This window comes from Sparus aurata, chromosome 20, assembly GCF_900880675.1.
Source record: "Sparus aurata chromosome 20, fSpaAur1.1, whole genome shotgun sequence".
NCBI classification, from domain to species: domain Eukaryota; kingdom Metazoa; phylum Chordata; class Actinopteri; order Spariformes; family Sparidae; genus Sparus; species Sparus aurata.
In genome coordinates, this window is record NC_044206.1 from 18,989,564 (window position 1) to 19,003,506 (window position 13,943).

General features: G+C 44.4%; 1 protein-coding gene across 1 annotated transcript in view; it reads right to left on the reverse strand.

The window, feature by feature from the left end:
- adam12a (ADAM metallopeptidase domain 12a) overlaps positions 1 to 13,943 on the reverse strand; it is an 84,920-nt gene that overhangs the window by 9,745 nt on the left and 61,232 nt on the right. Inside the window, exons 12-17 of the mRNA XM_030400202.1 lie at positions 5,905 to 6,082; positions 2,619 to 2,708; positions 2,321 to 2,516; positions 2,128 to 2,236; positions 1,316 to 1,514; positions 433 to 510 (exon numbers count right to left, since the gene is read on the reverse strand). Of these exons, the coding sequence (XP_030256062.1) occupies positions 433 to 510; positions 1,316 to 1,514; positions 2,128 to 2,236; positions 2,321 to 2,516; positions 2,619 to 2,708; positions 5,905 to 6,082 (850 nt within the window). The remainder of the gene's footprint in view (positions 1 to 432; positions 511 to 1,315; positions 1,515 to 2,127; positions 2,237 to 2,320; positions 2,517 to 2,618; positions 2,709 to 5,904; positions 6,083 to 13,943) is intronic.

A 13,943-nucleotide genomic window follows, 5' to 3' on the forward strand; every position in this document is an offset into this window, starting at 1 on the left:
AGGTTCAAGAAAAAATCCAATATCCATGCACCCCGGCTCAAAGTCAAACCGTGTGTCAGAGCTCCCAGCGTTTGGCCCGAATGACGCCTGGACCATTTTTTGATTTCGACGCAGTTTTTGGGACAAGGACGACTGGCTGAGCGTATGATGAATGGCACTTAAAGCCGAGCATAAATGAAGCCATTATAGGTAATTGATTGAACCTCTCAGCACGCAGAGTGATTGATTGCGAGGCATTGTAATGGCTCCCTACCCACCGTAAAAACGGGGCATTCTGAGCATGTTACCGTCAAAATGAGCCTCCGTGCGAGGTGGGGGAGGGGAATGGGATATTAAGTAAACAAGCCATCTGGGCGGAGGCCGGTTGGAGACGGACAGCGACCGCACCGGGTCTTCACAACAATGAAACGAGATGAAAGGAGCCGTACTCACCCCTCGACCGCTGCACTTGGCCGAGCACTCGTGCACGCCGAACACACTGACGTTCTGACACTGGCGGTTCAGACACATCTGAAGACAGACAAAGATATTAAAAATTGACAGCGAAGTGAACTCAATAGAGCACAAAAACCTTTAATCTTTTAAGGATTAAAACCGACAGATCCGGCCTTCTGGCTCTTTTAATTTGCCACTGACAAACCACTTCAGCTGTGCATTAAAAAGCTGCTTTTTTTATAAAAAGTTGAATCATGTGGACTGTGGTCTCCGTGTTGCCACCACACCCCAAATATCTCCGGGCTGAATGTGAAGATGAACTTGGCAGCGCCGGGCACGGAGACGAATGCCAGAACCCCCTTGACAGATGAGGGCGAAATCGTGGATCCTCCTTAAGGGTGGAGGCACCGAGAAGTAAATTAGACTAAATGGAGCAACTGTATCGTCGAAGTGACCAGCGGTTAAATTGATGACCGCTGGAAGATGCCAAATAGACTGAATAATGGTAAGTCAATTAAGTGACTGGGGTTGAGATGACAGGACACACCCCGAAGAGCTTCTCAGAACGTCTTAGTCATGGGCCCGTCACTGCACATCACTTTTTCCGCTCTTATTTCCCAGCATTTGGGCATTTTATTTATATTGTGTTTTTTCTAACAGTTGCTGTTTAGCAGTAGAGGAAGTCGAATCCGTCACTTGAAATGCAGATGCACACTTTTTCCAACGCCCACACGTACACCGAGACAGTTTTTTGGTTGCAGTTACTGGTGGACGGGGGACAAAATCCGAAGTTTGGGGAAAAACTCGAGATTTATTCATCTCGTGCGGTGCCAAGATTCAGTTTCACGTATTTTCAGCCATCTCAGATCTCAGCTCTCACCATTCCATCTCCACACTTGGTGCCCGTCAGCACCAGGCCGGGGTCGGGCATGTCGTCGCCCAAGTAGACGTGTGTCCCCCTGCACAGTATCCTCCCCCCTTCCTGCAGGGGGATGTTCGTTTCTATGGAAACAGCGTTGGTGCCAATTACGGGCCGGTTGGCTCCTCCTTGACACTGGATTTTGCCACATTTAGCATCTCTGCAGACGAGACGAACAACAGGGAGAATAGCAATGTGATAATTGAATAACATGTCACTGTTTTCCCAAATGGGTATACGCGCAATTATTATAATTTTTTTTCTCCCACTCTCGGCGTCCAATTAGGGGAAACTGCAGGACACGCAGCTTGTTTGTACTGTTTTTGAAACCATAACCTGAGCGATTTTTTTTAATATATATATAAAGCGACAGTAGCCTTCAATTCAGACTGGAAGCTAATTATTATTTCATTTTCTGAATAAATAGTTTAGTCGATAAAGTGTCAGGAAACAGCAGAGAGAGCCTGACGGAGCCCGATATGCCATCTTAAGAATTGCTTGTTTTGTTTGCAGTCAAATACACAAAGCAATTTACAATGATAAAAACAGGGGAAATGTAGCGATTTAACACATTCCCATGGATACAAGCAGTGTGGTATTTCTGCTTTTTTAATGACTAATTGATCCGTTGACTGACTTCCAGTCTCTAACACTGAAAAGGTCTTGTCACATAAGGGTGTTCCGTACATTTCAAGGGTAATATCTACACACTGCATTCCTTCAGCTAGCAATTAAATGCATCCATTGGTTTCCATGGACACATCAAGTCTTACCGTGCTTCACATTTAGCAAAGGAGCCCTTGGAGTCCTTGCCACAGTTGCCGTAGGGGTCTCCCGCCGAGTTAACCCTTTGAAAGCAGATGCCCGGCGCCGGCTTTGCTCCTACAAAACACAATGAAAAATGCATTAAGAAGGCGACCTTACCAAAGCATTTGGTGTGAGTCAGCAAGGAGCCCTTCCACGCACCTTGGCCCCACAGCGTGATGCACTGCTGCTCGTGTGTCTGGCAGATGCCGTTGTAGCAGTAGCCATCGACGTTGTGGCAGGCGTGGCCGTCGTGCAGGTAGACGTTGGAGGGGCAATGTGGGCCGGAGCCGGTGCAGAACTCGGGGAGATCACAGGAGTTACTGGATTCACGGCAAGGAGTTCCTGCCGGCTTCAGCTGCACACGAAAATAAAAGACGCAAGATCCAAGGTCAAGCTTAAAGCGCTGATTTAATATTCAAACAGAGATTATATCGTTAAATATCAGTGTACACCATACCTGACAGTCCTGGCAGCACTGTCCGTGTGCACAAACGGCATCGCCCTTCAGGGTGCAGGTAGTAGCATTACAGCATGGATTCATACATTCCTTCAGACCGAAGAGAAACAAAAAAGCAAGCAGAGAAAACCGAATGTAAGTGAGGGTGGGGGCCGCAAAAGTCAAGAGGAATTAACTCGGCACAAAGAGATCGTATTTCACCTCAGAGCAAATGCTCAGACTCTGTTATCAGAGGCAATGCAGACCTAACGGGACTGAAAAAATCTAAAAAAAAACCTTGCAGAGGGAAGGAAACAGCAGTTTTCTAGTTCTCTAAACACAACAGTGTATTCATCTGACAGGACTTACAAGCTCATTTAGACCCCTGGAACCATGAGGTTGTGGATGGTGAAGGGAAATGGAAAAATGAGAAAAGAAGACACACAGCAAAAAAGACAAAATAATGTACGATCCAGACAAACTGACAAAACCTGGGATAGGGATAGGAGCTCCCTCAATCAAACCTGTTTGAGGAATTTTCTAGAATCAGGTGTCAAATTTCTTTTTAAAAAATTGGTCTGATTGCCATTCTGTTTTTGACAGCCAACACAATAATCAACACCTGTTACCTTGAAACAGGTTTAAAGAGTAACTTAACACTCCCTAAAAAATGTTGTCTTTGGGGACCTCTAGTGGTTTAACGTTCTCCTGGACGGGGGTGACGGGGGGACGGGGGTGACGGGGGGGGTGTAAGTGACTCTTTAAATGATACAATATACTAGATAAAAGGCGGACGTTTGATAGAGTTGTGAACTTAAATAATCTGAAATGTTTCCAGCAATGTTCAAACCCAGAGACACCCCCCACATTTATTGAAGGTAATGATGTTTTATCATTTGGTCACGTGTTGCTAGGGAGAGGAAGGAAGTTGGCTAAACGTAACACGCATTACACTTTTAAACATTAGCTCGTCCGTGAACATTTCTGTCACGTGGATCGGTTTTCATTAGCTGTAGGGGTTGTTTAACAATGAAGACTCACATGATCCAAGGCTACTTTTGCTTTTGTTGGACTTCAATCAAGACACCCCTACACCCTTAGATTATGGGGAGCCTCAAGGACCTCTGGAATATTTAAGGAACCTTTGACAGCTACATTTAGAGTAGAGGTTACTAGAGGAACTTTATTAACTCAAAAGAAGTTCATTTTTCCAACAAAATCTAAGCTGAACCAACAGTTCTGCTCTTTGTCCTGTGAGGAAGGTAAGCTAACTGTCTCACTCACTACTGCTAACTAACTCTTTCACAGTTAATCCATGTTAAGGGGCTTTAAATTGACATTAAATTGGTGTGATACCTGATGAGTTTACACCTTTAATTGTAAAATATGCAGATTTACTATTTCTGTAGCATTAGCTAACTGTATCAATGGTGCTAGGAACCGAGTAGTTGCTAGCGCTAACTTTAGCTGATGTTAGCTGCCAAAAGGAAGAAGCAAACATTCTTTTTCCAATTAATACAAGATTTTTTCTTGTTCACTCTTTTTCAGTAACGTCATTGTAGAGATGGAACACTTCAAAATCAAACCAGCAAACAGCTATCAGCTAACGTTGGATACCAGCTAGCATATATCTTCATTTCCTCATGAGGGTAACATTGTGCTTGTAAAGACCATAATTCTATCATCCATCTAAGTTTATCACTCGCAATTTAGCCAACATAGATATGTAGATATAAGAAATTAAGCTGTTTTTCTGCCATAAACTTCATTAATAATATACTGGGCAGTGTTTGTAATTGACAGTTGTTACTTGATAGCTGTATTCTGTCAAGATTGTGTGAACTTTTGCATCCTAAACATCCCAAATTAAGACATTAACAAGTTCTTGAATCGCCCGTTTCTGCAGTGCAGACACTGACACACAGCATCTGTATCATTCCATCCCTGTAACTTCCACCATCTCACTGTGGAGGCCCTTCTGTTTCATGTTAGCCTCTATCATGACCCGTGGCCAGGACCAATCAGCAACACTCCTGCCTTCTGATACAGAGGGATTCTAGCATTCAATCAAGGCTCAGCGGAGGAGATGTGCATGTAAGTTTACATGTATGCTTGTGCATGTATGATCTCACACAGAGGCAGGCCGACCGGACCCCTGAGGGTCGGCTCGCTCCCTCTCGCCATTAAGCGGCGGTCTGGACAGACTGTACAGCCGAGTGCAGTGAGAGTCAGGGGGAAGTAGATGGATGGAGCTGGCAGGGGACACAGCTGACATGATGGGCCTTCCAGAACTTCGTTCAGCCTGAAGACCATTAAGGGCCTTTCCCATGGTCCCCGGGGCCAAAGGAGGTGGAGGAGTTGCGCTGAAAAGAAGTAGCCTGTGATTGTGGGGAAAAGGACCCAGGCTTTTTAATGAGGCTTTTTAATGGTGGAGAAAGGTGCTGTCTGAGCACTCTGATCTGGCCTGGGTTGGCATGACGCCGCTCAACTCTGTGGAGAGCTGAGAGCTTTATTATCGCTGCTGGCTCAGGCCTGCAGAGCTTATGTCAGTTCTTTGTCTTGGAGGACAAGGCCACTTGGAGCCTGACCCTGGCTGAAGCCCGAAACAGCTCACAAAAAAAGCCTCGCCGGGCATAAAAGTGTAAACAAATCACAAAGGAACAACAAGGCATTCTCTCACGTAGCCGATTATATAATTATCCTTCAAGCGCATTCTTCATATTTCATAACTCTCTTATTGTCAGTCTGCCTCTGCTGATTGTCGGTTGCATCATGATAAACTGTTTTATCATCCTACAGTCGCAGCTGTTAGCAGCGCGTGCAACCATTACGTGTGTGCATGCCAGTGCGGATTCATTTAAATAATTCACCAGCTGACAGGGTGAAGCTGTCAGCGATGTTTCCTCTCGGTGAATTGTATCACGATCAGACAACCCTTCCACCCAAACACCTCGTCTGTGCGCGGAATGAATAAAATTCACACTCCTATCTCTAAGCTCATTTTTTTTCTTTTTGAAGACCGTGTTTGCATTACAAGAGCGTGGCTTCGAGGTGAGGTATTTGCTTTTGCTTTGGGAGATGTCGGTTTTGTGCCACGCTTTTGTCAGGAAGGCTACAGAAACCCCCACAAGCCTGTCTGCTTATTCCATTTTTCCAATGTGGGAAAAGTTATTATCAATGATTTATGGGCAACAGTTGAGAAAGAGATTTAAATTTTGGCAGACAAATGCTTGAACAAGAATGCTGAGAGTGGCAGGAGCTTTGGAGGTAGAAGCCCTTTTGTCGAGCGTGACAATGGCGCTCTCACCTCAAGTTCTCCGCAGTCGCACTCCTCTCCCTCTTCCACGTAGCCGTTGCCACATTTCTGCCCGCCGTAGAGCACCTTGACCTCCGGCATGTTGAACAGACACATCCCGACGCCTTTTTCGAAACTGGCCGTCAAGTCCTTCTTGCTGCAGCTGCTGAACACGGTGGGGAACGGATACCTGCGAGTGAGAGATATATTTTCTGAGTGAAAACAGACGGAGCGGAGGAAGACGACTGAGTTTCCCCCTTGAGGGTCCTCTTCAGTCAGAAGTAATCAGCGCTAATTGCCGCTAATCAGAAAATCAATTAACCACTAGAGTTCAACAACCTCCACAGAGCTCCATCAGCATGCAAGCGGCACAAGACCCCGGCGACTTCTCCCTACGCGGCGCGAGGGAGATCTGATAAGATATATTTTATGAGACAGGGGATCGTAAAAAAACTCAAACCAAAAAGTGCTTCCCTCGCAAGACTTGCAACACCCATAAATTTGGGAGAAATAGGGGGATGGTGTGTTTTTAATATTGTTTTTGGAGCAGACGGAGAGGGTGGTCTGCTCCGCGGGGAAAGCACACCGCCCAAGAGCTCTGTGTGCCAAAAGCTTTGTTACAGACCTCATGTGGCTTTATTGAGCTTTTCTGTGATAATATAGTGCCTCAGATGACAATGTGTGTGTATGTGTGTATGTGTGTATGTGTGTGTGTGTGTGAAGTGTGTATGAATATGTGCAGATTTCTATCTTGTTGGCTCTTGATAAAAAAGCACCATATGAGGTTTTTAATACCTCCACCCACACCATACAATTCAGCCTAACAAGGCCAGAGTGGGTGACTCTGTACGTAATATTCACACTTATATCACACTTAGACTTGGCTTTGCATATGCGGATGAGCGTGAGTAGGAGACACTATGTGGGTTAGGGTCAACTTACATCCGCGAATGTTTCTCTCAACAGCAGCCACCCACCCAGCAGCCAGACACCAGGAGATGTAGAGGCAGTATGAATTGCATGCCGGTGGAGTTTTTGCTTGTAGCCTTTGTAGGTATTATTTTGATTTAGTTAGAGGCTTTTTTTTTTTAATCAGCTAGAACTGCTGTTGCATGGAGTGGTAACAGTGTCACAGTGTCGAGTTTAAAGGTACACTACGCAGGATTTTCTTTAAAAATAATGTGTAGACTTACACAAAAAAAATCTCCTCTGGTGGTGTCTGCATAGACCCTGCCCTCCACCTGTATTTATTTTTGTCTTTGTTTGCAATGTTTCGAGTGTCGAGGTCAACTTCAGAAAAAGCAACCAGCTTACATCGATCTCCTCTGCTCTCTGTGTGTCACGGTTGTATAAAGAGCTACAGCTCTGTGTGTCCTTTTGACTGAGGGCGGGGCTGAGCTGCACAAAGCGGACGGCATGAAGCGCGGACCTTGGCTGCTTTCAGGGTTGCACGAAGGTGTGGGGACGCATAGATAACTACCTTGAATCATTCAGAAAATATCGCTTTATTTTTAAATATCACTTTCTACTTTGCTCTCGCAAAGACTGCTCTCTCTCTTCCTTTACTCTCTATGTTGCTTGACCACTGCAGTGCTCTCTCTCCCGTGGACTCAGTCTTTGAGTCAGGGATCAGAGGCCAACTTTGAATGGTGTTTTCAACAACAAATGACAAATCCTGCACAGAACACCGGTTGTCAATTTGTTTTCATTTATAAGGCCGATCCTTGAACTCCTCCTTCAACCCACTGGCTGCATTGATATAGAAGCTGTAACACAACCGCTCTCTCGCTCTCCCTCTGAAGTTTTTTTCCATTTCCGAGAAGGAGGTTCTTCTATGTGGCTCAGCCTCGACAGCTCTTTCAAACTGTGTTTTTCTCCGATTGAGTTTCACATCTAAAACGGCTCTAAATATGTCATGACACTCTGTGAGTGTTTTGACATGACCTCATTCTCGGCTTGCCTCTGATTTCTGTCATGTGTGGAGGCGGCTTACATCAGCCCCTGCTGCTGACCCCCCTCCCCAAAAAACACACGGCACTCTGCTCTCTAACCTCAAATGCTATCCAGAGGTTGTGTCAGGTGAAAGTGGGGGTACTTCCAGAGCAGATCTCTGGACACACTGGATTAAAGTGAAAGATCAGAGTGGATTTTAATGACGTGAAATGGCAAAAGGAAGGAGCAATAAGGAAATCTGTAATAACAGCCATTACCGAGTTCTCATTTCCCCCCCTCCTCCTTGCTGAGCACCTCAGGGGAACTTGCTATGACGAACAGCTGTCAAGGCTGCCGTTCAACAGGCAGGGCCACTTCCTTAGTAACTGCTGTTGTTGATTTCCTCATTGCCCCAAAAGCCAGAGCCAAAATTGCTCTGCTCAAGTTGCAACCCCTCTTCTGCCGCATTCATTCGATTTCCATGAAGTCAACCCTCCGCTCTTCAGTTACCAGCCCATGCACTCCAGGACAAAACACTCACATCCCTGTTTTTTTTGTTTTTTTTAAACTCGGAGATACATGAGCGGCTCAGTATCCAGCTGTTCTTTATGAGAGGCAATACAGAAATAATTGGTCTACCCTGCAATGGTCTGGGGGTGGGAGGAGGAATAATGGCTGTGAAAAAGGCAGAGGCACCGATGAATTACAGTGGATGGCATTTAGCAGCTGCAGTCCCCAGGGCTAGAAGAGCAATGCCAGGGCCAGTCACGGTGGGCACATCTGGGGCTCATGGCGAAGCAGGACACACAAGCCAACCGCTCACCCCATGGGAGTCTGGGCCACCTCCTCAAAAGAAAAGACCCAGTGTGGCTCGGGTGGACCCCTCGGGCTTGTTTGCATCCTGTTCCAGCTTTACAAAGGATGAGCAGTGTTCGCCTCTTCTCATTCTCTAAGATTGCTCTTATTTTTTCTTTCTTAGACAGCTACGTTATTTTCTACCTGGTCATGGTCTACTCCCATTATGGGATCAATGCTTCTCTTCTCTCTAACCCTACAGTCGGCGTTGGACAGTTGGCTCCTAAGCTTCAGAGGTACTTCAGCTGATAGCTGTACAAAGCAATCACTGCGACTGAGCTGCAGCGATTGCCAAACAAGGCTTTAATAGATCTGCGGGAGGTCTGGTGATAAGGAATCAGTCCCAGATCTATTACATGCTCCTATGATCTGCCCGAAGGCTTTCAAGTACCTAAAAGCCCTGCTGCTTTCGACAGAAGGGGAAACTTACTGTGACAGGTAACCCACATTTTTACAGGAAGTTAGAAAATAGGTCATATGTAAATGAATAAACGATGGATCGATCTGTTCCTTGTGTCCCGTTTCTACTTCTAATTGAGATGCTGTTGATCTTATCAATCACAATTAAAGACAGAAATTCGTCAGAGATCCGAGAAGCAGCAAATTTGTAGCACGTTTTACTTCCTACTAGGCATGCACAATATTGATTTTATTTCAGCCAATAACGATAATCCTCTTCTTTGTGTTTGTTGGTAGATTGCAAACCAACTTTGAAGGTGCATACCGCCACCCACTGTATCAGTGTGTCCAGTTGCTTCATATTATCGTCTCTTTTATCAGCTATGATTTTATTACATATAAATGGCCAAAAAAACTAAAATAATAAAGTAATTGTTGCTTGACTAAATTCAATTAATTTGGATCAGTACAGTCTCCCTTTTAGTTATAAAAATGACACGTCTTTATTTCATTAAGTCATGTTTATATATGATTTGGCTGCAGACTGTGATCATAAATCCAAACAATTAGAGCACCCTGAAGCATTACATTAAAATTACGCTGAGCCCTTTAACCCAAATCTGGCTGGGCAGGGCTCTCTCCTCCTGGCCTGTCTGTCCCTGTGGCTCAGATCACAGAAAAACGCCGGGAAACCCATCCAGCACACTCCGCGCAGCCAGTTTATGTCACATCTTCTCAGCCATAAAACTATGATCAGGCTATGAATCAGATCTGCCGGCATTTCCACTGACGCGTCTGCCAAAACATTTTCCACCATCCCTGAGAACATTTTTGGTGAAAACACAAAATGTGCAAATGCTGATTGTGATCCAGTCTTCATTCTGCTATCGCAGTTTTATTTCTTTCTGGAAGACCTTCATCCTCTGGCGCGAGTGCGAAAGCTAATTCAAACCCGACTGTGACAAGTGTAACGATGACAAATATTTCATAAGTAATTCAAAACCACAGCTGCTTCGCTACAAATTTAATAATAAGTTTACGGCTTCCTTTGTACATGTGGAGCCTGAGCTCTGGGTGATGACATTAGGTGATATGATCTGATGTGGTCCTCGGTGCCTGGCAGTCTGGCCTACGTTGTAGATACTGAAGAGAGTTTTCACATTGATTTCCCTCTGGACCCAATTAAACAAGGCATACAAGAGCGTTCCTGTTCTTCAGTGGGGCACGGGTCACATTTCAATGGCATGCCTTAGACTTTGACTCACTTTCTGTGATTCCTGATTATTTTATGACAAGGGAATTATCTTCATCTCGGATGGTGATCCCGCACTGCATCTTACTTAAAGCCTGACGGATGAGTGGATGAACCATGTCTTAATAATGCATCTCAGAATCTGTCCATCAACACCTCAGCTTGTCTGACTGACTTAAATGACCCGAGATATCACTTATCATGGATTATCAAAGCAAATGCATGGCTTATAACAAACCACTCTGTGTAAATAGTGCAACATTTCCACAACTTTTGGTGCAAATTGAGGAAATACATGAATAAACCAAGTAACACCATGCACAGATCTTTGTTCCGAGAAATGCACACGGTATAAACACTGTATAAAAACTGATTTTATGGGTTCTTATTAACATATGTACACTGCTGCAGAACATTTGTGCGGAATACTCAATCGGATCTTGATTTCAGGGAATGTATGTTTCACCAATGGAATCTTTTGCTTTCGTAGACGTCAAGGTCAAAATGAGAGAAAGCCTTATCAATTTGGTCTCACAGCATCCAGTATTGTATGACAAACATTTCGGCGACTACCTCAACAACCAAGTCAAGGACAATATATGACAATCGCCCAGTAGCTGAGATGCAATGAAGATGGTAATGCAGCTGATATTCAGTTGATTACAGTATAAGTGGGTCACCAAAAGGGGCTTTTGGTGTAAAGGGGTAACTTTATGGGCCTCTTTCACGAAAAGAAAATTATCGTGGACTGTACGTACAAATTAATAACGTTTCTGCAAAAAGGTGGGGATAGGGACAAAAACAGCACAGCACATAATTGGAACCGGAAATCTCATGCAGATTTTCGCTGATGCCGCACTGCATTTTCACATCACACTTGTGGGAAACAGCTTGAAAACAGCTCAGTAATACAATTCTGTTTAAATCCTTCTGTGGACTTTCACACAAGATGTTTTAGAATCAATCTTGGAGACATTAATCTAAAAATGTGATTATTTCAAGGGGTTATTTTCGGAAACCCTTGGTAAAATTTATGTTTTTCTCTTTTCGAAGTAAACACATATCAAAGCAGACCATAAAATGTTGAGAGGGCACAAAAGAACTGAAGAGAATTGGACCAAGCACAGAACCCTGTGGAATTCCTCATCTGATCTCTCAGATCTTGTTGTATGTCCCTCTGTCCAAGGAGTAGCCAGCAGCAGCTCTGGTGTTATGTGTGGTGTGTGTGTGTGTGTGTGTGTGTGTGTGCGGTGTGTGTGCGTGTGTGTGTGTGTGTGTGTGTGTGTGTGTGTGTGTGTGTGTTTGTGTGTTTTGAGGAGTTAAAATCTCAAAGGATGAGAGACAGCGGCCTGTTCTCATTTAGAGCTAATGGGGGGATGAAGAAATGGATGGAGAGCGGGACGCGACAATTGGCCGTGACCAATGCGAGCAGGAAACAAGCAGTGCTCCATGCAGATGTGCAGCTGGCACCGGGACAGCTTGTAGTTTTACTGCCCCACGCCATCTCCCCCTAGACACCCCCCCCCACGACAACCCAGTATAATAATGATGAACTGGATCTCATTAACTCCTCCGCTCAATTCCTGGAGCCACAGCAAGGCCACCAGCGCTCGATGGTTATCTTTTGATACAAATCAGACACAATGAAGACATGTTTGAGCCTCACTTGATCAAATGAAACAGCCAAAACAAAAAAAAACGCACGGAACTCTTCAACGACTGAGTGTAGGCGAGATTCTTTCAATTAGTATTTTCATTTACTGAATGCAGAGGCTGGTAATCAGCGAGGCTTTGTGCGGTCGCATCCAAGTGCTGGCCTTGTGGAGAGGCATTCCGTATAATCACATTGGGCTTTGAAAAGAGCTGGTCCTGTGCCTAGAAAAATATGGAAGTCGATGCTATAAACAAATAACTGTCGCAGATGGATGATGAACAACATTCAGGTGATTGCAGCAGAGCCTATGTGTGCAGCCACATGGCATTTTACAGCATTGGAACTGCGAGGGGTTTAATCTGGACCCATGGGAGATCTAGTACTGCCTCAGGCAGAGTATATGGTGCTGACCTGGAATTAACTGAGGAAGTAGAATGAGGGAATACAGAGTTCCTAAACATCCTTATTTAAATGTATCGCTTCCTTAATCCTGGATTAAATAGCAGAACAGCAATATGGAGCAACAAGGAGGTGTGGAGGGGATTATTTGGAAACCAAGGAGCAGATCTTTTCTTTCTTTGTCAGCTGGAACGGAAAAAGAGGACAGGTTCTGCAGATAGCAGAACAAAAATCCTAAATATTCATGTATTATTTTACTCCCCACTCGTCTATGTTTGGTACAAACTACGTTCCTCCACATTAAGAGAGGTTTGTCACTTCTACGCACGACTTTAGATGCAGATATTCTGAGCAAGAGGTGATAAGTGTTCCACATAAAAACTGTATAATAGACAGTTTTCAAAGGTATTTAACTATTTATCTGATGCTGCGGAGAGAGATTTACCAACATTAAAGTTGCATGTGTGTCAAAGAATAGAATCACTCTAACTGGCTGTGAATAAGGAAGAAAATGGGAGACGGAGCAGGCGAAAGACAGACAGCATTTCTTTTTTTTCTACTGTTTTATGTGTTCTTCTTGTTGCCAATTTTAGGATGAAGTCCTTGACCGGGGATACCCTCAATCAGGGTTAAATATAAATCTACATCGTACTGCTGTGTTGTTTTACGAGTCTATCATCGAGACTAGTGTTACCCTGTTTTTCATGGGTCTGATCCAAACCAAATACAAAGGGATATTTCCAGCATAAACACCAATCTGAGGCTCCCACAGACCACTAGACCATGGGCTGGAACTGATACTCAATGTTTCCAGCCAGAACATCCCCCCCATCCCTCCGCTACTACAAGATGTTATACATTACAATCCACAGGGAGCAGCTTTTTAATAACAACACCTCTGTCTTGATTTGTTGCTGGATCAATTGTGTAGGCTTACTTTTTGTTTGCACAGCACAGGAGCAAAGATTGTATTCGACATGTGCATTAGAGACTTTCTTCCATTCTTGGGTTCAGTCTGCTGGAGATCAGCAACATTAGCTGCGCTTACGTGGACCCTAGACCAATTCATTGGTTTGTAGAGTTCCTGTTTTATTTTGTAGTTCTCTCCTCACGTTATGTTTTGCTTATCACCTCCTCTTTTTGTCCTTTTCCTGACCTCTTTCCTGCACACCTGTGTCTCAGTGGTTGATTGTAAGTCCTTGTCTACCCTTGTGCTGTTCCCCATGTTCCTGCCTGTGTTTCCCATTGCGTCTTCGGTTTGCTTTGGTGCCTGTTTTCGTTGGTTTTACTGCCTCGCTTTTTGGACTTCAGTTTTTTAGACGTCAGCCTATTGAAGCTATGAAAAGCCTCTGGCTGGTAAACCGCCCGTGTAAGCTGAAAATTTCACTCAAGTAATTGTTATGCTGTCAATGAGACATTTGCTGAATTTATGAGAACTTTGCGCTTCATCAGTTGATATCGTGTTTCCCGAAGATAAGACGTTTCACAGTGGGCTCATGTAATGTTCTTTTCTGATAATGTGATTGTTCTGAATCTTTGTGTGTGTGAGATAAGAGATAA